This window comes from Taudactylus pleione, unplaced genomic scaffold, assembly GCF_031769625.1.
Source record: "Taudactylus pleione unplaced genomic scaffold, aTauple2 ptg000428l, whole genome shotgun sequence".
NCBI lineage: Eukaryota > Metazoa > Chordata > Amphibia > Anura > Myobatrachidae > Taudactylus > Taudactylus pleione.
In genome coordinates this window covers 1,140,939-1,168,264 of record NW_028284830.1, presented here as the reverse complement: position 1 = coordinate 1,168,264, position 27,326 = coordinate 1,140,939, and the positions used below count along the sequence as shown (strand labels likewise).

Here is a 27,326-nt window from a genome sequence, read left to right as displayed (position 1 = left end):
GGGTTGAGGGGGAGGGACTAGTTAGTGTTCGTAAGGAAAAGCAGCCCCCCCCCCAGACCGGAGATAAAGGAAGGGGGGTGGGGGGAGTCCTGGGGACATGGCGGAGAAAGCAGACACGGAGGTACCCCCGACACCCCTACACCCGCACTTACACCCTCCAGTCACCCCCACACTGCACAGACCCCTCCATACACCCGCCCACCACAATGACACCCACCATATAGACACACCCTATCAACAAACCCACTACTCACCCCGCTATCCACAGTTCCACTTCAGAGACCCCCCCTATCTACAATCCCACCACAGATATGCCACCATCTACAATCCCACCTCACAGACACTCCTAACCTCAAACTGACCACAGACACCCCCCCCTGTCCGCAAGCCCACCACAGACACCCCCCCCCTGTCCGCAAGCCCACCACAGACACCCCCCCCTGTCCGCAAGCCCACCACAGACACCCCCCCCTGTCCGCAAGCCCACCACAGACACCCCCCCCTGTCCGCAAGCCCACCACAGACACCCCCCCTGTCCGCAAGCCCACCACAGACACCCCCCCCCTGTCCGCAAGCCCACCACAGACACCCCCCCCTGTCCGCAAGCCCACCACAGACACCCCCACTGTCTGCAAACCCACCTCAGACATCCCCCCTGTCCGCAAACCCACCACAGACACCTCCTGTCCGCAAACCAACCACAGACACCCCCCCTTTCCGCAAACCCACCACAGGCACCTCCCCTGTCTGTAAACCCCCCCCCACACATCCCCCCTGTCCGCAAACCCACCACAGACACCCACCTCAGACATCCCCCCTGTCCGCAAACCCACCACAGACACCCCCCTTTCCGCAAACCCACCACAGGCACCCCCCCCTGTCTGTAAATCCCCCCCCACACATCCCCCCTGTCCGCAAACCCACCACAGACACCCCCCACAGACACGCCCCCCTGTCCGCAAACCCTCCACAGACACACCCCCCCCTGTCCGCAAACCCTCCACAGACACACCCCCCCCTGTCCGCAAACCCCCCACAGACACCCCCCCGTCCGCAAACCCCCCAAAGACACCCCCCCCGTCCGCAAACCCCCCACAGACACCCCCCCGTCCGCAAACCCCCCCACAGACACCCCCCCGTCCGCAAACCCCCCACAGACACCCCCCCTTCCGCAAACCCACCACAGACACCCCCCTGTCCGCAAACCCACCACAGACACCCCCCCCCTGTCCGCAAACCCACCACAGACACCCCCCCCCTGTCCGCAAACCCACCACAGACACCCCCCCCCTGTCCGCAAACCCACCACAGACACCCCCCCCCCTGTCCGCAAACCCACCACAGACACCCCCCCCCCTGTCCGCAAACCCACCACAGACACCCCCCCCTGTCCGCAAATCCACCACAGACACCCCCCCCCCTGTCCGCAAATCCACACAGACACCCCCCCCCCCCTGTCCGCAAATCCACCACAGACACCCCCCCCCCCTGTCCGCAAACCCACCACAGACACCCCCCCCCTGTCCGCAAACCCACCACAGACACCCCCCCCCTGTCCGCAAACCCACCACAGACACCCCCCCCCTGTCCGCAAACCCACCACAGACACCCCCCCCCTGTCCGCAAACCCACCACAGACACCCCCCCCCTGTCCGCAAACCCACCACAGACACCCCCCCCCCTGTCCGCAAACCCACCACAGACACCCCCCCCCCTGTCCGCAAACCCACCACAGACACCCCCCCCCCTGTCCGCAAACCCACCACAGACACCCCCCCCCTGTCCGCAAACCCACCACAGACACCCCCCCCTGTCCGCAAACCCCCCACAGACACCCCCCCTGTCCGCAAACCCCCCACAGACACCCCCCCTGTCCGCAAACCCCCCACAGACACCCCCCCCTGTCCGCAAACCCCCCACAGACACCCCCCCCCCTGTCCGCAAACCCACCACAGACACCCCCCCCCTGTCCGCAAACCCACCACAGACACCCCCCCCCCCCCCTGTCCGCAAACCCACCACAGATACCCCCCCCCCCCTGTCCGCAAACCCACCACAGACACCCCACTTTCCCCAAACCCACCACAGTGGCACCCTCTGCCCACAAACCTACCACAGAGGCACCCTCTGGGCTTCATTCAGCTTTGCGAATAGAGTGAGAATTAACTGATCATCTTGGTGAAACCATGCTGCACTACATCTGGGGCAAATTTAAAATGTGCAGAGAGATTTAGATTTGGGAGGGAGGGGTCTGAACTGACATCTAAATTATAGAGCAATAATAAAGCTGTGCAGTATTTGCGGGCTACATACAAAAGCAGCCATTATTTACACTACAATTAAAAATGTTTATGCACCCCTTGCATTGCAATATGGTTTGTCCTAGTACACAGTTAAGTGCTACTTCTCACTCTATTCCCAAAGCTGAATCAGGCCCTCTGTCCACAAACCCACCACAGCAGCACCCTCTGTCCACAAACCCACCTCAGCGGCACCCCCGTGTCCACAAACCCATCAGAGATAACTGCCCATAGAGAGACCACCATACTACTACCCACCACAGACTCCCCCTCCCCCCCCCGTCCAGTCACAATCTTAATGATCCCCTCCTTCCATTCAGACTCGCACTGCAGCGACATCCCCTGTCCACAAACCCACCACAGAGACAATGCCCCATAGAACTACCCCCATATAGCCACGGACCTTATACCCCATCTGCCCTCTATTCAGACTCCCACCACAGAAATACCCCCCTCCCTCAAATAGTCCCCCCCCCTGCATACCTACATACATCAGAGATGCCCACCCCATAAACACGCCCATAAACTGTCCCTCCTTATGTACACCGCCAGTTGTTTGACACCCACTCTTATCTACTCATCAACAGTAACACCCTACTTTATAAACACACATATCCCACTCTTTATACAGTACATAGCTCTATTTCAGTGACAAACCTCTTTTTGTACTCTTGCAACCTAAAGATGGTGCCTCTCACTTACATAAATCATAACATGTCCTATACTCATGCACCATAATAGTACTATAAATAAATTACTCTACAACATATTCCACAGTAACCGCTACGGATGTACAGTATGTCTTCATTGAGACCCTATAAGTATAGAATGGGTGTATTTATTAAAGCTGACCTGTCATCACTGTGTAAAATCACATCAGTGTCTGTAAACATCAAATAATTATTTGTGTAATTAACTTGCTTTTGATTTAAAAAAAAAAGTAACTCTTGTCATGTCATTGCCTTTCCTCAACCTAGAGCTACATTACAATTTGAAAGGAGAACTAAAGTCTCTCCTGTAGCCATCAGAGGCAGCTGCAGTGTTCAGGCTGTGGAGGGGGACATAGCAATTCAGTTGGTTTCCGTACCATGGTGTGAAGTCTGATTGGTTGACTGAAGTTCTCTTCTCCACATTTACCTGCGGTATCTGTTTTAAGCTGTGCCCAGTGGGGGGGGAGGGGGGGTGATTTCCCACGCCTGCCCCGGTAAAGTACCCCACATTTCAGCAGTCATGATGGTTTAAATCAGGGATGTGGAACCTCAGGCCCGGGGGCCGTATAAGGCCCACGGAATCATTTGCTCTGAGCTTTTTGCTGCTAGCCTCATCTAGCTAGCAGGGTGCCTAGAATGCACCCTGTAGCCAGAATCTATGCAGCAGTGCCGCCTGGGCCATCCTTCGGTCACACTGCTGCCCTAACAGCTCCCCAGAGCATCCTCACCGGTGGTTGTTGCCCCACCCCCTTGTGATGTGTCACGGAGGGGGTGTGGCCTGCACCAGGCTCACCAGGCTCACGAATAATGTTATATCTATCTATCTATCTATCTATCTATCTATCTATCAAAATGGCCCTCGGCAGAAATAAGGTTCCCCACCCCTGGTTTAAATCCTAAATTGACGGCGTGGAATAGGTATTTACTGTATTTCGTTCAATGTCCATTCTCTTAATGGAGATGGTATCATTTAAATTGTATATTTTGACTTCTACATTAGCACAGTGTTACTGGCAAACATTGTACAAAAATGAAATAGAGCTGTGGCTGGCAGGTAAAAGTCTGTGGTCTGTGCCTGCTGTGCCTTGTACCATTCAGGCAATTATGATCCTGTAAGTCTCCCATATTTTATAATGCCTGACAACCTGTGGGATGGCCCATATTGTGGTTTGTTAGATGAAGCTGTGCTTTAGATTGTAACTTGTGGTTTGTTTACCATCAGACAAGTGGCTCATGTAGGATTGGATGGAAACGCATTTGCGCTTTTTTTTTAAATTATTTTTTCTCCCAGCAAATTGCATTTATTTCAACAGCACATGCGAACGAAAACTCTTACGGATACCTGCCTATGCCGAATGTGGTGCACTTTGCACTTACGAACCCTTGCACCTAGTTGGATGGAAGGGGAGTTGGGCAGGGGCATGTAAGTGCCATTGCGATATTGTGGGCATCCAACGCTGACCACATAAAGATGCATATGTACTTGTTTCGAGGCAGGTCACCTGCTCAAGTTTTGGTGCAAAATGTTAACTGATATGATTAGTGGCTGTTCCTGATTGGCTGAATGCGTCAGAATTAGGCATGTACATCGAAGGAGGTAACCATCGATTGTGCCATTGGTGCTTTGCATCCTTACTAAGAGCGGTAGGCCAATCAGTGAAGATTGTGATTGGGGGAAGGGCCAAGCAACATGCCAATCAGAGAAGGGGGTGAGGCTGAGCTCTCTGCCTCCTTCGCCAGAAAACCAAATTGCTGCCTCTGTGCCATCGATGGCATTGAACCATCAACCATCCCTAGGGATGGCCATCGGTAGGTCATCCAATGATGGTACCATTGGTAGTCGACATCGGTAGTATGAAACCATTGGCTGCGAACCATTGATGGTATCATCCATCCAATGGTCGTGTCTGCTTTAATACGGGCCAGGCAACAGGCCAATCGGAGGGTTGGGGGGTGAGGCTTCACAGGCCGTGTCAATGTAAGCGGTATCACTCAATGGGGTGGGGTGCTGGATTGCTTTAGGTGGGTGGTAAGAGGCAAGAGGTCGGTTTGGGATCACTGAAGGGCCCACTAGGCAATTGAATCCGGTCTGTTGCTGGAACTTAGATGCAGCCCCTGCACTAGAACCTTTGCTGGCGGGAGTTGAAATTAACTACAGCTCCCAGCAGTTCTTGCTGCCTGGAGCCACTGTTGAATACAGCTGAACCCGCAACACTTGTGTGGTGAAAGTCATGCCTGGGCAGCGTGAGAACTGTGTATGGGGAACTGGAAGACAGGCCTTGAGCCAGAGAGAGGGGGTGCTATTAAGACGCGAGTTGGAAATCAGAAGGGTGTTAGGGGAAGAGCTGTGAAGGAGGAGGATAATGATTACAGATTGGAACAGAGAAGCATATTGGAGGGGAAGGCCCAGGAAATCTGCAGAGAAGGGAGTTTGATAAGAGAACAGTGACATGGAGAAGAGCCGATAGGTGCTATTGAGATATATAATACACAAGAGTGCTACATGAGTACTCCCCTGCACGGGGGCTCGTTTTACGCTTGCAAATACCATTCATATCTAAATGAGCCCCCAAGTGAGATCACTAAATACCATTGGGCACAATTGTATTTGTGGTACTATGGACCTCATTCAGAGGCAGTCGTTGCAAGCGGTCGCACTGAATCAGGGCGGCCGCCTCCTTGTCGATCGTTAAGCTGTGGGTTACCACCCACAGCTTAATGACCGACCAGGTTGATGGTCGCGATGGTGATCATTATCGCTACCATCGGGGCTTACGACCAGACCCTAAAGTTGGGTCTGGGCACTCGAAAGCCCCAGGGAGCTTTCTGCTCTGATGGAACAGGAAGCTCCCCACTGACATCACTTATGATGTCAGTGCGGCCGCCCACAAAACAGTAGGCGTTCGTAAAGGAATGCCTCTGTTTTGGAAACCACCCCCCGCCTACCAAACGGGGCAGCTGTCGATCAACATCGACAGCCGCCCCTTTGGTAGCGAGCTCCAGAGTGACAGAGTTTCTCTGTCGCTCTGGGGCTGTGCACGCGCAGTGCGGTCGCTGCGCGTGCGCAGGCCTAACCATCGAGTCGGTTACGTGCACATCGGTGCTCGCGACCGACTCTGAATAAGGTCCTATGTGCCCTGACTAATTGCTATTAAAATAAAAAGTAAAGGATAATGCAGGCTGCTTAAAATAGTTCAATACCAGTGTTCAGAAAATGTTTCCTGCCGGGTGGCATCAAGAAGTAGCCGGGTGGGGGCCTTCGCAATAGTGAAATGTTTTAAACCCTGACCTTACAATGATTTAAACTTGAAATAACATTTTATATATTAATGCTCCTCTTATTTTATTAAGGTGCGTACACACAGTACGATAAAAATGAACAATAACTATATCGACCATATCGCTATAGTTCAGATCATTTATTTTTTGGTGCCTACCAACCCTCAAACAACCGGCAATGCGCGGGCACGTATTGACGATAACGATATTGACTATCGCCCGTGCATGCAGGCCAACCTGGTCAATATCGACCAGGTTACATAGGGACCCGTGATCGCTGGCCTGTCGTTGGTGGTGTGCTGGATGATCGTTAACGATCATCCAGCACATCGGAAATGTGCAGGGAGATCAGTCAGTGATATTATCGCTGACTAATCGTACTGTGGGCCTGATTCAGAGCCGAACGCTCTGACCAGAGTGCTCGCTCTGAATCAGGGCCCTCCTTCCTCAACTTGGAGCGGCCTCATGGACGCTCGCATAGCTGTGGGTTACCACCCACAGCTATAGCGAGCGTCCATGATGATGGTCACGATGGTCAAGACCATCGCGACCATCGGGCTTGCGACGAGACCCTGCGGTAGGGTCTCGGTGACCGCAAGCCCTGGAGTGATTTTGGCTCTATCGGAGCTAAAATCACTCCCACTGACATCACTAGTGATGTCAGTGGGGCCGGACTCAGACTCGGACTCCCATGGGAACGCCTCAGTCTGGCAGCCACGCCCCCCGGCATGCCCACCAAAGGGGGCATGCTGTCAGTCACCATCGACAGCACGCCCCCTTTGGTGTGAGACCCATAACGACGGCTTGGCCGTCGTTATTCTGGTCTCACGCATGTGCACGGCGGAGCTCCTTCTGTCGTTCATGCGCAATTCGGCACCATCGACCCGCTTGCGAGCGGGTCTGAATGACCCCCTGTGTGTACGCACCATTAGAGGCCCAGTCGTCTGATTATGAAAAAGCTGCAAAGTCTGTAGGATCTGGTCCTTTTTATACAGCTCCCAGATACTGGGCCTGATTCAGAGCTGCTCACAAAAAGCGAGCGCTCGCTCTGAATAGGGTGGCCGCTTTGTTTTTTTTTTTAAAACCGGCCTCCTGGCCACTCGCATAGCTGTGGGTGGCCACCCACAGCTTTTGTGTGCGACCAAGTGATGGTCACGACCATCGCGCTTGCGACTAGACACTTGTGGTAGGGTCTCGTTCCCAGTGAGATTCCGGCTCTAATAGAGCTGGAAACTCACCACTGACATCACTCGCCTCGTTTGGCCAGCCACCCCCCCCCCCCTGAACCGCCTACCAAACGGGGCGAGCTGTCGATCAACATTGACAGCTGCCCCGTCTTGTAGCGAGCCCCGGAGCGAGTGATTTCTGAATCAGGCCCGCTGTCCCCACTTGCAGGCTCCCAAAGTGCTGGGTGGTAGGCTGTCTCTTGCCGGGTGGTGCACCCGCAAAAAAACAGCCTGGGGAGAACACTGAATACAATTATTTATAGTACCCAGTTTGTTCTGTGGTCCAGTGCTGATAAAACACAGAATTACAATACTAAAAGCAATTCCTACGATCTGGTCTCTATATGTGCATTAGCCTCTCATATTCTATAGACCAATTGTCTGGTGAAAATAGGACAATTGATATTACAACCAGAAATGATTCCTCCATGAATAATCACCCACCAGGGGCTGAATGCAAGTCAGTTTCTTGATGTTAATAGCTATCCGTTCTGTCTGTGCATATGTCTAAAAAGATTTGTAAATCACTCAAGAGCCTTGTCCATAAGAAAGCTGGAAGCCAGCTAAGTAAATCCTTTTCTATTTGTGCAATGCAGTAAACTGCAGTCTGCATAACCACCTATGGGACAGTGGCTGCACAGTTCTCAGCAAGGATGATCCTCAGTCACTGGTGTCCATATTTAAATACCATTTCCACCTTGTATGGCGATACGAAAGTCACACACAGCCGTGTCAGCAGGCACCTATCCTCCATTCACAACAAGGAGCCCAGTTTGGAACCACAGATTATGTGACAAAGCTGTGCCCTGTGTCCCCCGCCATGCAGTTTTGTACTAAATGTATGACTTAGTAGCATCTTTAATACAACAAAAGTACAATGCATGAGTACCCTGGACGATGACACTGCATGCGGCAGCTGTGTGCCACTCGGGCGCTAACCTGGTGAAAAAGTCCGATGGCCGATGCAAGCGAGCCACGCCGTGCTTCCCATAATATGCTATTTTATACCAACTCCATTGTGACAAACCTACTAATCCCAAGCGCCCAGTACACTATAAGTAACTTTGTATGCAGCTGTTATGTGAAATTGGTGCTAAATGAAGAAATAGGTACAAAAGATTGGAAAATGCTACCCGTGGCGGAGTGTCGTGCCACGCTAATTTCACCATATGGCGCAAAACGGATGGGTTAATAAGGACACATCTGTAACTGCATAAGAGACACTCAGAATTACCATACTGTAAAGAGGTATACTTTTGGAGGGGCACATTGACAAGAGCCTTGGCACCTCTCAGTGGTGCTATACACAGGGTCATATCCTGCATAGCTGATCTGTGTGGACTTTTGGGGAACATGTAGCACCTGAGGCTGGGTACACATTACATCAGAGGTTCCCAAACGCTGTCCTCAAGGCAACAATTTAGGTTTTAGAGATAGCCAAGGTTGAGCACAGGTGGTTAAATCAAATTGACTGAGATACTGATTGTCACCTGTGCTCAACCATCTCTAAAAGGCCCCCATAAATGGTGCGATATTGCAGCCGATCCGACGGCTTGGAACGATATCGCTGCCATATTGTTCCAAGTGTGAGTATGATATCGGCCAGTGCGCGCGCCCGTGGGATCGTACATTGCTCCTCCAGATCTTTCTGCATGTTCAGTTGATCTGGGGGGAGAGATGTACGATCCCATGCAGCGATATGCAGGGGGTGTCGGCATATCGGGCGATCAGCCACCCTATCGCTCCGTGTGGGGACCGCCTGGTATGTCGGCCGTCGCATTGCAAGCTGCATATCGCACCGTGAATAGTGGCCTTAATACCTGAAGTGTTGGGGAGCCTTGAGGACCGCGTTTGGAAACCTCTGCATTAGATGATATATAACATCCAATATATTTGAGGCAGATCGGAGCCATATATCGGGTACATCGTTTAATGTGTACCCTTGATTGCGGCGTGCTCTAGTGTTGTCAGCAATATTGTGTGGTTGGCCGGTGTAGTGCATATTAGTGAAGGATGGGACGAGTTAAATCTTCTAGTGTGCACTGGCAAGGTTGCCTGGTTGTTTAATATGTACCCGGCCTGAGATTTTAACTTTTAGGTCCCATCCGGTTCTATTGACAAGTCAGCCATACTTACACCCACAAATATTGTTTGCAGTACAAAGACTTGTATGTGCAAAGGGCCTGATTCAGAGCCGCTCGTAAGTGGCCGCTCGTTCGCTCCGAGCGATGTTTGCCCAACTGCGCATGCGTACGGATCGTAATACGCATACGCGAACCAGTCAGTGCGGTCGAAATTCATGTGCTCGCAAAATAGCGAATGCCTGAAAATTTGAGTGACAGAAAGAGGCGTATGTGGGTGGTAACAGGGGAAGGTGCTTGAAAACGGGGAGTGGAGATCCAAACGCAGGCGTGCTTAAAGGTCAAAACGGGCGTTTTATGGGTGTGCATAATTAAAACAGCAGCGTCATTGACCACGTCACTGGGTTATTTTATAGCCAGAACTGCTCGCAAGATTGTGGTAGGAAAAACCAACCACAAGAATAGCGAGCAGTTCATACCCTGGTCGATGTACTCGATTTAATCTAATAGCGGACATGACGTAGGATGCGAGCGGCCAGGGGGCTTATTTTTCAAAAAAACGACCTTAAGTTTTGTTCGCTCGTTCAGACCTAGAGGCGTGAACAGACCGCAAAGAGCGAACGGTTCATTTGAATAGCCACCCCTATTTTCTGGACGAGCGAGCGCTAATTGCGTCCGGCTCTGAATCAGGCCCAAAGTGTACTACTGAATCGCCCCCTTAGGTGGCAACGTTTCCAAGCAGAAGATATTGGCATACCTCCCATCCATCCCAATTTTGGTGCAAGGTGGCCGTTTCTGTGTGTAGGGATAGGGTCTGGTTGGGATGGGGCTTATTTTGTACTGATTTTGTGTTTCTATATGTTGGACGGTACTAGAAGAGGTCAGGGCGATTCCCACAGAGTACGGAGGAAGTGTGCATCTTGTTTTGTATCAGTGCTGCTAAAACAAGACTTCACATTGCAGAGAGATATTATTGATTCAGGATAAAGGCTGGTGAGGATGCGATTTAGGGGTTTTGAGGAGTGGCGTATGGCAGCTGCATGTTGGCAGGGTTCAGTTCTCGTCCTATACTTTAATAGGATGCGTCTTGCCCTTTCCAGACTCCTTGTGGTGCAGGAGCACATTTCTAAATGTACTACGCTCACTGGAAAGTGAAGCTTCCAACGCACAAATGTAATAAATGCAACCGCTATACCAAAGTAAGCCATTAATGAGATAGAGCCAAGCAGTATTTCAGGAGAGATAATGGGTTAGTTACAAAGTAGTAGGGGGGTTGGATTTTTGGGGACATATCAAGTTGAAGGCAAAGTTCTGAAAACCCTGCGGCATCTTGGTTTGCTTAGGGCGGATCATCGTGGTGCAAAGTTAAAGTGTTTCGAGCTGGTCATTAAGTTGCATCACATACAACTTTGCAGCGCTTGCCTAGATAACAACAGGTTTTGTGGCGTTTTGTAGACACTTGGCAAATAGTGCAGAGCATTACCAGAGCACCACACAAACCATTCCATAAAATTCAGTATATCTTGTCCCCTGTTAAGTTGATAATTAGCCTTGGTTGTAAGAGTGTTACCCACATACATATTACAGTACCAAGATAAATACTTTCTGGCGCACTTCTCTATATTGTTTGAATGGCTAAAGATGATCCTGCATCTTATTTTGCTACTAATGATGTTGATGTGGTTGACACAGGCAAGCAGACAATTCATATATCAGTGGACTTCCTTCAGGATGTGGTAACATTGGGTGTTCATCCTCTCAACTAGAGGCTGGGGTTCTTATTTATTAGTTATGTATTACCAGTTATTAATATGGCGCACACCTATTCCGCAGCGCTTTACAGAGAATATTTAGCCATTCACATCTATGTTCCATTCCACGTGTACATGTAAACACATTTGATCATTTTGTGTTGGGAGCCAGTTGACCTGCTTGTGTGGGAGGAAACCGTTGCAACCTGAGGATACCCACACAAGGACAGGGAGAATATACAAACTCTACACAGTTAGGGCCATGGTGGAAAGCAAATCCAAGACCTCAGTTCTGTGAGGCAGTAATGCTAATCATTAAACCATCTGTGCTGCCCAAAACTCTTAACTTTAAAGTCTTAAGGCGCGTATCCACTACACGAGAAAAATGAGCGATTGAACGATTACGACAGCGTTATCATTCAAGCGCTCATTAATCATGCAGTAATTATGCCGGCAACCACCAGCGATGCGCGCTCACGCTGGTCGTTGTCGGCATTTGTCATCGCCTGAACATGCAGGCCAACCTGAAGAGATAGACAGGTTGTACATGTTCGGGGTTGAGAGAGGGTGCCTGCACTGAACAACATCGTTCAGTGTGGGCACATTGGACCTCATTCAGAGGCGGTCGCACGGAGCGATTTGTCATAGTGAGCAATGTTTTTGCAACTGCGCATGCGTGTACATGGCAGTGCGCGTGCGCAAGCCTGTCTTCCCGACCGCAATCCTCTTGCTCGCTAGCTACGAGGTCATAGCTGTGATTGACATTTCGTGCCGTTTGTGGGTGGTTGCAGGGGAAGGTGCTTGTGAACGGGGGTGTGGTGGTGCGCACGCAGGTGTGGTTGACCTTAAAAAGGGCGTTTTAAGGGCGTGTATGTATTACTGAGCGAGACATCACACACGTCATCTCGTTGCAATAACGATGCTACTGCTCGCAGAGCTAAGGGTAGCCCAGGGTCTACCTTAAGCATTGCGAGTGCTGGCGATGGTTTCTGCCTCAACCGATGTTTGTAGGCAATTAACAACGTAACAGGTGTTAATCGTGCTGATGTAGGTTGCCGCCTGCAACCGACTCTGAATTAGGCCGTAGAGATAGGAGGTGTGCTTTCATTGTTGTGGGTGTTTCCGCGCTTACGATGTGCGTTGCGACTGAGTGCTCGTTTTGCATATTCTCAATCACTTTGGGGCTCATTTACATTTGGATGTAAGTCAGGTTTATGACACGCCTCTCAGATGTAGCAGATACGCCCATCACATGTATGACACGCCTCTCAGATGTAGCAGGACACGCCCACTGTACCGCCACGCTGCTTTCACAATCTCCCTGATAGGCTTTTTCAAAAGAAGGTAAGTATGGTGTAAGGGAGGGAGGGCAATTCTCAGAGTTACCTTTTTGGCCACACCCCCACAGTGTTTAATACCATAAGGGGGAGGAGGGTGTCCGTCATGAGAAGAATGTTTCCTAGGTTGTAGTGCAGCTTTGAGTAGGACTGGGCAGTGTTACAAAGAACGCCTGGGTGTAGTTTTGTTTTTCTGTTGAGATCCAGTTTTTATTTTTTAAATGTGTCTGATATTATTGTACATATTTCATACCTTGTATCTCTCATATTTACATTTTAGAAATATATCCTGGGGGCCAGGCCCTGCTGTATGCGTATTGTTTGGTACTTCTGGTCATTTGTCCACCTACTATATTTCTCAGCCGGTTAGTAATGTGATTGGGGTTTGCTGGAATAAAATAATTTGCAATCCACATGCTTTTAAGATTTAGGGCCTGATTCAACACGGATCACACGGCTGCGTTCTCACGCAGCCCGCCAGCTGCGAAAATCTGCTAATGAATGCAATCACACGGCAACCGCAGCACTATACCAAGACGCCCATCACTGTATGAATCCGCCCACTTCCCATAACATGCATCCGCAAATCAGCGAAAACATCTGTAACATCGGGCCCATTCGCACAGTTGTGGTTGACCTGACCCTACCTCACAAATTGCTAAACTTCCTGTCGCCATCTAGATCTCTGCCAGCGTATGCAATCGCAGGGGCTTAATTATGCACGCCCCTGTTATGGTGTTCAAACACACAGGCACACCCGCGTTCCACCGACCAACCCCCCTCTCCACTTCCAAACGGTCACTTCATGCCAATCACTATGCGATTGGACTGTGTGCTCACTGCGATCGCTTCACGATCGCAGCGGCCGGTTCGCACGCTGCGATGCATGTGCAGAACACAAAAATCGACCGGCTGTGTGCGCACACAGCCGTGCGATCCAACCTGAATAAAGCCCTTATGTTAATGATATAGCTATCTAGGTCTTGAACAAAAAAAATATGGCTTTTTCTTTGTTGGTTTGAGCTGTGACTTCCAAATGCAATTACTTTGTGTTGGTTATGTATTCAATAATATTGTAAAAACATTGCCGGGTAAATGACACTGTATCGTACCTGTAGGGATTGCTCTACTAAATATTATTGTTCTCCCATTTTTCCTATAGGTTTGTGTAACTATGTGCCCATAGCCGTTCTGTACATCGGATTGTAAGACTCACCAAACCAAAAATTAGTCGTGGTTAAGAATGAAACTGCTGCTATTCTTGTGAATGGTGTTTCTGGTGTGAGGCTGTACTTTGTATAGTGACAGCTGTCTGATGACTGGTCACTGATGGTGTGAGGCTGTACTTTGTATAGTGACAGCTGTCTGATGACTGGTCACTGATGGTGTGAGGATGTACTTTGTATAGTGACAGCTGTCTGATGACTGGTCACTGATGGTGTGAGGCTGTACTTTGTATAGTGACAGTTGTCTGATGACTGGTCACTGATGGTGTGAGGCTGTACTTTGTATAGTGACAGCTGTCTGATGACTGGTCACTGATGGTGTGAGGCTGTACTTTGTATAGTGACAGCTGTCTGATGACTGGTCACTGATGGTGTGAGGATGTACTTTGTATAGTGACAGCTGTCTGATGACTGGTCACTGATGGTGTGAGGCTGTACTTTGTATAGTGACAGCTGTCTGATGACTGGTCACTGATGGTGTGAGGCTGTACTTTGTATAGTGACAGCTGTCTGATGACTGGTCACTGATGGTGTGAGGATGTACTTTGTATAGTGACAGCTGTCTGATGACTGGTCACTGATGGTGTGAGGCTGTACTTTGTATAGTGACAGCTGTCTGATGACTGGTCACTGATGGTGTGAGGATGTACTTTGTATAGTGACAGCTGTCTGATGACTGGTCACTGATGGTGTGAGGATGTACTTTGTATAGTGACAGTTGTCTGATGACTGGTCACTGATGGTGTGAGGCTGTACTTTGTATAGTGACAGCTGTCTGCTGACTGGTCACTGATGGTGTGAGGCTGTACTTTGTATAGTGACAGCTGTCTGATGACTGGTCACTGATGGTGTGAGGATGTACTTTGTATAGTGACAGCTGTCTGATGACTGGTCACTGATGGTGTGAGGATGTACTTTGTATAGTGACAGCTGTCTGCTGACTGGTCACTGATGGTGTGAGGCTGTACTTTGTATAGTGACAGCTGTCTGTTGACTGGTCACTGATGGTGTGAGGCTGTACTTTGTATAGTGACAGCTGTCTGATGACTGGTCACTGATGGTGTGAGGCTGTACTTTGTATAGTGACAGCTGTCTGATGACTGGTCACTGATGGTGTGAGGCTGTACTTTGTATAGTGACAGCTGTCTGCTGACTGGTCACTGATGGTGTGAGGCTGTACTTTGTATTGTGATAGCTGTCTGATGACTGGTCACTGATGGTGTGAGGCTGTACTTTGTATAGTGACAGCTGTCTGCTGACTGGTCACTGATGGTGTGAGGCTGTACTTTGTATAGTGACAGCTGTCTGATGATTGGTCACTGATGGTGAAAGTGTCATTTGTTTGCCTTTTCATTTATTTGGGAATGTCTGAGAATTGTCCTGAGATAATGGGGCTTTAAACAATGTTCGATATATCCTGACAGATTACATGGGAGGGACTGGATATGTGATATAATGGGTCTACCCAGGGGGGCTAGTTAGTCTTTTTTATGTATTCTTGGAAGATGATTTTGGGCTATGCCGGTTGTGGTACCGTCCTGAGTGGTAAGAGGGGGCTTTGGCAGGTGATCGTGGTGATCAGATTATAGGCTGGGAAAGTGTCTGTGTGGTCAAAGAGCTTCATATTGTTCCTCGCAGTCATCTTACATCTTATGCCACGTACCGCTACTTGCTAGCTTTGGGTGTGGTGCCTAATCACCCCATCCCTGGGGCTCAGTCATAAAGCACACACCCCATTACCGGCGGCTATTTTATATTGGGGAACAAACATGATCACCACTTTAGGTTGTAATGGAGCTAGAATTTTTGGAAACCTATCCAGTTGTCAATGAAGGTTTTGACAGGGGAGGGGAGGAATTATAGAACTTCCCCCGAAACAGAACATTTGGTTAAAATATACTTAGTTCAACTATGTTTCTTTAAAGTTTCATAGGTATTAATTTAGAGATCTCTCATCTACCCAGCATGATATTTGTAAACCTAAGTGTTTGTAAACAAGAGACATTGCTGTTTTAGTTTAAATTAAACATATATAACAAAGCAGATAAAGGGGGTGTTCTATGCCATTGGTTGGCCATTAGTTTAGGAGCCCTTGATAGGATCAGTGGTGTTCAGTATAAGATATTACCCCAAGTGTCAGGAGTTAATTTTCTGGTGGAATAGGTATGAAATACCTCCGGCCGCATGGCCGGCGGTTCGATTCCTGGCAGCGGCAGCCCGACAGCGCTGGAAATCCCGATCGTCCTCAGGTAAGTAATCACTAACCTAACCCCCCTAACCCTAGCCCTCCTTAGGGGTGCCTAACCCTAACCACCCCCTTCCCCGCTGCCTAAACCTAAGTCCCCTGGGGGGGTGCCTAACCCTAAGCCTCTCTCCCTCTAGCCTAACCCTAACCCTCCTGGGGGGGTGCCTAATCCTAAATCCTCCCCGGGTGCTCTAAACCTAACCCTCCTCCCCTGCGGCTGTCCGCTCGCAGCGCCTGGCATCCCTTCGGTCGGGATGCCGGGCGCCTGTCTCCCGGCATCGGGAAAATGACAGGCGTCTAGATATAGACGCCTGTCATTTTAACCCTCGCCGGGATAAAGCAGTTGGGAAGCCGGCTGCCGAGATCACGTTAGCCGGTTTCTCCTATAGAACGTTTTGAATATCTGGTAATGGACCCCAGAAAAGATTTGGTAAGCCCCATCAAGAGGCCGTGCCTCCGCTGATTAAGCTATACTTTGTTTTATTATACAGCTTATGTTGGCAACATGCTAATAAATGAGGTTACTAATGTACTTTCCTTATTTAAGAGGTGGTCTGGCAGAGTTGCTTTCACAGGTGTGCGTTAATATCATCTTGATTTGTCTATGCAAGCTTCCGGCTTGCCTAGATTATTGTTCATATGGGAACAAACTTATAGCGTCATCAATGTTTAATGATTCATGTAGGTTCTAGAAGAGGCCAGGTACAAAGTGCTAAAGGGCTCACAGTGTTTGCTAACTAGGCACCAGAGCTCGGAATAAGACGGAAGGTGCGCTGGATGCTCATAGTACCATTGGCAAACTCTTCCTACTTACGACCCAGGAATTTCCCTGTTCAGACCCGGGTTTTTGCTTGAGACCCCCTTTCACACTACACCTGAGACGCGGGAAATTCCAGGGTCGGATACGTTCACACTAAAACTGGGTCTGCCCTGGAATTTGGTGTGGATTTAAAGGGGATACATATTTTTTTTGTTCACAGTAATGACATAACATAAAAATTAGCATTTTTAGAGTAAATACCACAACATTTGTTTATTTCCAATGTTTTTTTATTGAAAACCAATAAATGTTTACATTACAATATAAGAAAATTATGAATATAGCCTCCTAGAAAGTTGCGGTCTAAACAAAGACAAAAGTTTCACTTAAAAAAGTTTAAGCAAAAAATAATACACACTTACATTCGATTGCTCCCCAGTCATGTGGTCTGGGTGCCTGCAGTTGATGTCATCAGCAGGTGCATGGAACAGCCAATGAGAAGGTTTTCTAAAAAACCCATGTCTAAAAACCTGGGTTGGATGCATTCACACTAGAGGCTACCTGGGTTGCACCCAGGAAAAACCCTAGTATAAAGCAGGGTCATGGACCTGGGACTTCGACCTGGGTCGTTTCTGTTCACACACAGCAAAAACCCGGGTTGATGCACGTTCACGATGAAGAACCCAGGTTTTTGCTGTATGTCTGAAAGTTGTATGAGTAACACCTCAACTTGGGAGACAATCTCCACCAGGCCTCAAACCTGTTATAAATGTTCCAATTATTCCTTCCTTCCCTTTATAGGACAATGTTTTATCAGTAGGCAATCTTTTTCCATTGTGTATTTTTATCTTTTTTTAAAATTTTGTTTCAAGAGCTGCAAATAAAGTGCAAATCGATAAATATTGAACTATAAGAGACGTCATTTTTTTTATTGTTTTTTTTATCATTAATTAAATATACTATCTTGGGGGGGGGGGGGGGAGTCTTAGGGGCATGGTTACTAAAGTGAGAGTTTTTAGAAATGGAGATGTTGCCCACAGCAACCAATCAGATTCTACTTGACATTTAACTAGCACCTTCTAAAAGATCATAGCTAGAATCTGATTTGTTGCTATTGGCAACATCTCCACTTCTAAAAACTCTCACTTTAGTAAATATTCCCCTTAGTCTAAAAAAAAACAAAAGTGCATTTTGACAAGTTTCAGACTTTTGGAAAACTTATAGCCATCTGAAAGCAGTTCTCATGTTCTGATTATTGTTTGTGAAAGCATCCTCTTAATTGTGAATGTGTTTCTGTGCTCTTGGTAAATGATTCCCCTCCGTCATTCTAAATGTAAGTTGCTGACTCTCAAGCAATTGGCTCGTTTGCGTTTCTGAGCATTCATATTTCAGATGAAATGTACAGTGTTAATTAAAAAGTACATTTAGATTGCATTGCTATTTCTCTTCCACACTGTGATTACAGCCTCCAGGCTCATTCCTGGTCCAGACTTTCTCTAGTACAAAGCAGTCTCTGAGCAGTGATAGAAGCGGTGTCAGCACCAGGAGGTGGACGTATAATATATGATTTTTGGTGGTGCTTAGATTAGAGTTGTCCTAAAACGATCGCCTTCTGGTTTGCTGGCTAGAATATCTGCTATGAGAAAGATGATGGTATTGTTACAGCCCGCTCAGCACACATAATCAGTGTATGGATCTTCTATAAGCAAACTGCCCAGCTGAGAAGCCCTTTGCTCGCTGCCTAACATCGGGGTAATGTCCTACATAACTGACCTTTGGCACAGCAGGGCATAGCTGGCACGTTTCTGCGTCCTTTCTCCCTCCCTGTGCACTAGGTTTAGCTTTAGGAAATGCCAAAACTCAATATATGTTAATATTCTTTAAACTTTATCTGTGCTTGTGTGGGAGGAGCAGTGGTATTTCAGGCGATTTGATGACCTCACTGATAGTCCCCATGCTGCAGATGGGACTCAGAAGCCTAAAAATAGACTGGCTCTCCCAGCACTCTTGGGGGGGGGGGGGGGGGGGTGTATGGGCGCTTGATGGAGCAATTCAGTTGTAGCTCCATTCGGGCGTGAGTGCTGTGGGTGCACGAATTTCTACTTGCACCCTCCTGAGGTGGCGAGCAGAAATCTGTGAGACGTTTGGTTTTTGGGAGGACTTTGAACGGGTTTAGCCACTTAAACTGTCTAAACCAGGTGCTTTGGAGGCGCGACATGCGTTAAAAAGTCATGGGTGCCCAAAACAACTGAATATCGCCCCCCATACCCGATCTCCCGTCACTTTAGACAAGAGATCGGGCATGAAAATCAATTGAATTCCCCCCCCCCTTCCTCAGAGTTGGATTACATGCTCTAACATATATTTGGATGTCACACAAGCTCTTGCTATTCCCTTAGTATTAAATACAATATGACATAGTGACTCTCCTAATGGGTTACTTAAACTTTTTTTTAATGCCCCCAAACATAGACTGAACCTTGAGTAAAGTCCGTACCCGTAAAGGAATATTTTTATTTTGTTACTCTAACTGCATGACAGCTACAAAAGATTCTTATATAATCCTATAATCTGAATATATTTTATCCCATTATGCTCCAAGGAAATGCCGTCTATCCTAATTACAGAATTATCAAATTATCTTTTCTACTTCAGGGTCCATAGGGGGTCCACAGGGTTGACCTTGGGGGGTTATAGCTGGAACAGGATCCATGGGCACCACACAGTTAAGCTTTTAGCTCCCAGGATGCACTTGGGTCCTCCTCTATACCCCGCCCCCGAGCCACAGGCACCTCAGTGTAAGCTGGTGCCCGGCCGGAGTCGGTCACCGCGCAGGGGGGCTGCAGGAGCAGCCCCCAGAAGCTTTTTATTTTAAGTTAGATTTGATTTATTTTAATCTCTTTTTACTACAGACGGCAGTGAAGGGCTGTCTGTACAGACGCCCACGCTGCCGCTCTGATCCCCGACTGGCGCCGCGACGCCAGTACTGATCTGGGGATCGCGGCGGGAGGGCAGAGTCCGTACTAGCCGGACTCTGTCTACCTCCCAGGACTGCTGCCGGAGTCGCCGGGGATTCAGGTAAGCCGCGCGTCGCTGGCTAGCGGCGGCGCGCGGAATGCCTTAAATGCAGTCCTTTAGCCTCCGGTCCTGGGGACAGACCGGAGGCTGCTGGCAGTGGCGGCGGGCCCCCCCCATAACCCGTGGGACCACTAGACCACCAGGGATAAAGGGGCAAGCGGGAAGCCAGCATCCCTGGGGTTATGGCCAGCCAGGGGAGGAAGCCTTCCCTGTCTAGCGGCTCCTCCCCTCAGCTCAGCGCACCTTTCAGCACGCAGTCTGGCGTCGCTGAGCTGCAGTTACACGGCCACTCCTCCTCTGAGGTCTCCAGCGGCCATTTTCCCAGTGGCAGCGCAGATCTCAGGGAGCACGCGGACCGGTCCCCCTGTGTACCTCTCCCCTGATTAAGGACAGCGTACACAGCACTATAGCCCTCCCAGACACTGAATCTGGGCAGGTTGATTGTAGTGTAAAGGTGCAGTGAGTATATCTTCCTGCATGGTATGTGACTTTTGCTAGTGCTGCCTGTCTGTGCTTATTTTCTACTTACTGTCAGCTTATACCTATCCCTTTACTTCTCCTACAAGCCCTACAGGTGTGTGGGGGAGGGGCGTTTCTACTGACCTCACTTATATAGATCATGTATTTGTGAGGTCCGTCACATACAGTTGTGTGCTACTCAGTGCCATATTGTGGGCTGTTGTTCGAGTGCGTTTTACTTCTACCCTGGTGCCAGATATATAATATATTCTGTCATGTCAGACGAGGAGGTTGAGCGCTCAGTGGCTCCGGTGTTGGCCTCCTGCGGACGCTGTTCTGCAGGAGTAGATAGCAGGAACCACCGTGGGCGATGTTTTCTCAAGTGCTGGTGTCTATTGCGGACCGTCTGTCGGTCCCGACTGCTCTCCCTACTAGGGCGGTGCCCCAGCCGACCATCCCCCATTCCCCGGGTGTCCCGCAGTTATTGCGGAGTCCTCCTGGGTCTCAATCAGTAGGTCCCTATGCGGGGTTGCCTATGTATATACAGGCTTCCCCTGTGCCGCAGCAGCCTGTGGTACCTTTTCAGGCCCCTATGGCGACTCCTCCACCATGGGTGGATGTGCTCTCCAACTCCGTGCAAAATTTGGCGGCCGCTTCCTCGGCTTTTCAGTCAATGTTGCAGACTGACATGCCTTCTAGGATTTCAAAACGCCCACTCATGACACGGGCTGCTCAGGTATCGGACTCAGAGGGTTCCTCAGATGATGGGGAGGTCCCTGATGACACTGACTCGGACGCCTCGGTCCAGGAAATGGATACCAAGTCGTCCATTAATGTGCGAGCACTAGTTAGGGCGGTGCGAGCTATTCTTCTTATAGAGGATGAGGCACCGGTTCCTAAGTCGAAGTTTCCTAGTTTCAAAAAACTAAGGTGGCTTCTGCGGTGTTTCCCCTGTCGGATCAGTTGACGGATCATATGGCGGTAGCTTGGCAGGCGCCCAGTAAGAGATTCCTTCCTCAGAAGCGGTTGGCTTCTAATTACCCCTTCCCTGAGGCACATTGTAAAAAATGGGAAACTCCACCGGTGGTGGATTCCCATGTCACACGTTTAACTCGGGGCGCCACCTTACCATTACCGTCGATATCCTCGCTGAAGGATCCCACGGACAGGAAAGTTGAGACTTGCTTAAAGTCTATTTACTCCCTCTCCGGGGCGGTGGCCCGACCGTCCATGGCCATCTCCTGGGTGGCCAAGGCCATTGAGGGGTGGGCCAATGCATTGGAAGATACCTTCCCAGACGACGCTCCGGATGTCCAGCGGGCGTTGTTGGGACAAATGAGGGACGCTGCTTCTTACATTGGTGAAGCTTCTTTAGATGCTAGTCTGCTGACCTCGCGGGTATCGGCTGCAGCGGTGTCTGGCCGCCGATCCTTGTGGTTGCGGTCCTGGAGAGCGGACTCTGATTCAAAGAATGGTCTGGAGGCCTTACCTTTCAATGGGGAATTACTATTTGGTCCGGACTTGGACAAAATAGTGGACACCCTGGCTAAATCCAAGTCGGCCTTCCTCCCTTCGGCGGCACTGCCTGCTAAGGTTCGGAGTTCGGCTTTTCGTTCCTTTCGGGTTCAGGGTAAGGCGAAAGGTCAGTCCTTCCCGAGACAGTCTGCGAGTATGACGGCCTCTAAACCCAAGAAGCAAGCCTGGAGTGCTCGGCGCCCTTCTTCCAAGCAGGAAGATAAACCTGCGGCCTGATGGGGGACCTCAGAGTGGGAGGCCGACTTCTTCTATTTGCCCAGTGCTGGCACAATACCACCACGGATGCCTGGGTTCGAGAAGTGGTCTCCCAGGGGTACGCCCTGTCTTTTCGGCACAGACCACCCCACCAGTTTTTCTGCACAAGTCCTTCTCAGGACAAAACCAAGGCGTTACAGGTTCAGGAGGCTATAGAGTCCTTGCTGAAAGCAGGGGTCATTGTTCCCGTTCCTCTATCACAACGAGGGACGGGGTATTATTCGTCTCTGTTTCTGGTGCAGAAACCCAATGGTTCTCATCGCCCTATCCTCAACTTGAGGTCTCTGAACAAATTCCTCAGAGTTCCCAAGTTCAGGATGGAAACGTTACGTTCCATCATTCTGGTGATGGAACCGGGGGATTACATGGTGTCCCTGGACATCCAGGACGCCTACCTCCATGTTCCGATAGCATCTTCTCACCAGCGGTATCTGAGGTTCGCTATCCTTCAACACCACTATCAGTTCCGGGCGCTACCCTTTGGTCTCTCCACGGCACCGAGGGTGTTCACGAAGATTATGGCGGTCATGGCCGCACATCTTCGGAACCAGAATGTACGGCTGCTGCCGTATCTGGACGACCTCCTGTTGCTGGCGAGCTCCCCGGAGGTACTGCTTCAACATCTCCACCTGACGTTCGCTTGCCTGCAAGCACACGGGTGGTTGATAAATTGGAAAAAGTCCTCCCTGATTCCATCACAGCGGATGGTTCATTTGGGAGCCCTGCTGGATTCGCGTCAGCGAAGGATCTTCCTGACTCCGGAGAAGGTCGCCTCCCTACAGCTGCGGATACACAGTTGCCTGAGCCGTTGCCGCCTGTCGGTCCATTCGGCTATGAGAGTTCTCGGGTCCATGGTGTCGACATTCGACATGGTGGAATTTGCCCAGTTCCATTCCCGGCCCCTGCAGGGGCTGATTCTATCAGAATGGAACGGGTTACCTCACCGGATCCGCTCTCAGGTGCTGGTGTTGTCTCCGGACGTTCGGCAATCTTTGGCTTGGTGGCTTCAGACAGCTCATCTGGTCGAGGGGCGCCCATTTTGGATCCCGGACTGGGTCCTGCTCATGACGGATGCCAGACTCCGGGGTTGGGGGGCAGTGACCGGCTCTTTGTCGCTTCAGGGTCGTTGGTCAGCGGAAGAAGCACTTCTCCCCATCAACATCCTGGAACTGCGGGCAGTATACAGGGCCCTGCAGTCGTCCGGCCCCGCTCTTCACGGAAGGGCGGTACAGGTGCAGTCCGACAACGCCACCACGATGGCGTATATCAACCACCAAGGCGGAACTCGCAGTCAGGCAGCGATGACGGAGGTGTCTCGTATCCTGACTTGGGCGGAGGGTCACATTCCGGCGATCTCGGCGGTCTTCATCCCCGGAGTCCTCAATTGGGAGGCGGACTTCCTCAGCCGTCACGACGTGCATCCCGGGGAATGGTCGCTTCACCCAGAGGTGTTTCAGCTACTCGTGGACAGGTGGGGACTGCCGGAGCTGGACTTGATGGCCTCCCGTCACAATCACAAGTTGCCCGTTTACGGGTCAAGGACAAGAGACGCAGGCGCAAGTCTGGTGGACGCGCTGTCGGTGAAATGGACGTTTCACCTGGCGTATCTGTTTCCTCCGCTATCCCTGCTTCCTCGGGTTCTGCGAAAATTCAAGCGGGACGGCGGCATGCTTGTGCTGGTAGCTCCGGCGTGGCCCAGACGTCCTTGGTACTCCGATCTCAGGAGCCTCTCCATCGACGCTCCGTCCCTTCTTCCTCAACGTCGGGACCTGTTGTCTCAGGGGCCCTGCCTTTACCCGGATCTGGGTCGGCTGTCTTTGACGGCGTGGCTCTTGAGACAGCCGTCTTGAGGTCTCGGGGCTTCTCCAGTTCGGTTATTGGTACCATGCTCAGGGCACGCAAGCCTGCTTCAGCACGGATTTATCACAGAGTGTGGCACACTTACTTTCAGTGGTGTGAGTCCAGACATTATGATCCTCAGGTGTTCCGAGTTTCTAGGATCTTGGAATTTCTTCAGTCAGGATTGGATCTCGGCTTACGCCTTGCATCTCTGAAGGTTCATGTGTCCGCCTTGTCCGTGTGGTTTCAACGGCGGATTGCAATACTACCAGACGTTCACACCTTTTTCCAGGGTGTTCTCAGGATCCAGCCTCCCTTTGTGCCTCCTGTGGCTCCTTGGGACTTGGCGGTGGTGCTACGGGTCCTGCAGGGTCCTCCGTTTGAGCCTCTTGAGGCGGTGGAGCTCAAGTGGCTGACATTTAAGACGGTTTTTCTCCTGGCAATTGCTTCGGCCAGGAGGGTGTCTGAATTGGGGGCGCTTTCCTGTCGCCCTCCTTTCCTGATTTTTCACCAGGACAGAGCGGTGCTCCGCACTCGTCCTGAGTTTTTGCCTAAAGTGGTCTCGAAGTTCCACATTAATCAGGAACTTGTTGTGCCAGCTTTTCAGTCCCCTGATCTTTCAGCTGGTGAGACTTCCTTAGATGTGGTCCGGGCGCTTAGAATTTATGTAGACCGGACGGCTTCGGTTAGGAAGTCTGATTCCTTGTTTATCCTCTTTGGTTTTCACAAGAGGGGTTGGCCTGCCAACAAACAAACGTTAGCCCGTTGGCTTCGTTCCGTTATTTGTGAGGCTTATGCACAAGAGGGTTTACCTGTGCCAGCCTCTGTTAAGGCTCATTCCACTCGTTCTGTGGGTCCCTCTTGGGCTGCTAGACGTGGCGCTTCTGCTGTTCAGCTGTGTAAGGCGGCCACTTGGTCTTCTATTCAAACGTTTTTGAGGTTCTATGCGTTTGACACCTTCGCCTCTCAGGATGCTTCCTTTGGGCGCCGGGTGCTCCTTTCAGCACAGGAGCGTCCCCGCCCTTAGTTGAACTGCTTTGGGACATCCCCAAGGTCAACCCTGTGGACCCCCTATGGACCCTGAAGTAGAAAACAAGAGATATGGTAAGAACTTACCTTTGTTATCTCTGTTTCTACGAAGTCCATAGGGTCCACAGGGCGCCCGCCCTGACGCACCTGGCTTCAAATGGGCTGTGTGGCTGGTCACCGGTTTTCCGTCTCCTATTGCTGTGAGTATGGTTTCTTGTGTGTTCCAGTCTTCCTTCTCTCTGTTCCATATTCTCCTCCGGCCTAGGCTGCTTACCAACTGAGGTGCCTGTGGTTCGGGGGCGGGGTATAGAGGAGGACCCAAGTGCATCCTGGGAGCTAAAAGCTTAACTGTGTGGTGCCCATGGATCCTGTTCCAGCTATAACCCCCCAAGGTCACCCTGTGGACCCTATGGACTTCGTAGAAACAGAGATAACAAAGGTAAGTTCTTACCATATCTCTTGTTATATGCATAAAGTAGTTTTAAAAAAAAAATAACCTTCTCTTTTATCTGACACCGCAAAATTGTGGAAATTGGTATGAGTACAGTGAAAGATAGTCATTAGGGCAGTGGTTCCCAAACTATGCACTGTGGCACCCTGGGGTGCCTTGGGACACTTGCAGGGGTGCCTCAGGTTGGTGGTCCATAACCAAATCAAATTATTTATGCTCAATATAATGTAAATATGTGAATAAACTGAAGTGCAAACCTGTCCACCTACATATAACTGAACCCAAGGATGGATGACAGGTCAGCACAATTTACTTCACTTTACTATTTTACTACATTTTTTTCCTGAATTTCTCAGTAAGAAACTTAAACTTAGGGGTGCCGTGGAAACAATGCTGATACTTTAGGGTGCCGTGATTCAAAAAAAGTTTGGGAACCACTGCATTAGGGGATAACCCCCACCCCCCCTCCTCCTTGTAAAATAATGCCTGGAAAAATACTTGCACCTTAACCCAATTATTACTCTGCACTTTTTAAAAGACTCTCCGACTGTGTAAGAATACAGATATTCCAATCATTCACTTGATATCCTAAAAAAGGTAGTTATTATTTAAAGTTCAGCAGGACTCCCCAACTTGGATAAACCTGGCTCTGACATGCGCTCACCCCTCTACTGCTTTGTGACTGGATGTAGCTAGCTGCCAATTGGAACCGTGAACACAGGGCCTGATTCAGAGCGCTCGCTCTGAATCAGTGCCCGCCTATTGTATTTTTAGAGCGGCCTCCTGGTCGCTCGCATAGCTGTGGGTGACCACCCACAGCTAGTGGTAGGGTCTCGTCGCCGCAAGTGGTAGGGTCTCGTCGCCGCAAGTCCCAGTGGACTTCTTGCTCTTACAGAGCAAGAAGTCCACCCACTGACATCACTTGTGATGTCAGTGGGGCAGGCCCTAGACGGTAGGCGTTCCCATGGGAACGCCTCCGTCTGGGCAGCCACGCCCCTGGCACACCCACCAAAGGGGGCGTGCTGTCACTCAACATCGACAGCACGCCCCCTTTGTAGCAAGACCCGGAGCGACGGCTTATCCGCTTGCGAGCGGGTCTGAATCAGTCCCACAGTTGCTAATACGCATACAATCGGTTGATTGTTGTGAACTGGCCACTGCGATTGTGATTGCGATTGCAGTGACTACACAGAGTGATTGAGCTTGTGCAACTGTGCATGAGGCTGCGATGGTACTCGATTGTACCGATGGTTTTGCAGTCTGGCTAAATATTATGGATGTGTGTAGGGTCGTCCCTGCGTAGTTCAGCGGCAGCAATGCGATCACAAAAGAATTAGCATACTATCGCAGTTGAACTGCGCACATAATCACTATTGCATTCGCAGTTGCGTTCCGTAATGAATCAGGACCACGGTGTAGTAGGGGTCTGCGCTGACAACTGAAGTCTCTTAGATGGTAGTCGGGGGAACGTTTTCAGCTAGAGGTCAGGAAAACCTGCCAGACCTGATACAGCCCATAGACCGGAAACACTGCACAAATGACAAGTTTAGAGCTCTTTGGGCCTGATTCAGACCCACTCGCGAGCGGCTGTCCGCTCGCAAGTGGGTCGATGTTATGCACTGAGCATGCGCACGACGGAGGGAGCTCCGTCGTGCGCATGCGCCAGACGCGACGAGCGAAGGAAAGTCCTTCGCTCGTTGTGTCCGATCAAAGGGGGCGTGCTGTCAATGTTGATTGACAGCACGCCCCCTTTGGTGGGCGTGC

The 27,326-nt window shown here is 50.2% G+C and overlaps 1 protein-coding gene across 5 annotated transcripts in view; it reads left to right on the top strand.

Annotated features, from left to right (window-relative positions):
* Window positions 1-3: 3 nt before the first annotated feature.
* The window catches only part of SZT2 (SZT2 subunit of KICSTOR complex), a 187,260-nt gene continuing 159,937 nt past the window's right edge, over window positions 4-27,326 (top strand). For 3 of the 5 annotated variants that reach the window (XM_088447302.1, XM_088447305.1, XM_088447304.1), the window contains exon 1: window positions 5-121. In XM_088447302.1, the coding sequence (XP_088303428.1) occupies window positions 98-121 (24 nt within the window). In that variant the 5' untranslated portion in view covers window positions 5-97. Of the gene's footprint in view, window positions 122-27,326 lie in introns of all 5 variants that reach the window. The other 2 variants (XM_088447303.1, XM_088447301.1) reach the window with 1 other exon arrangement.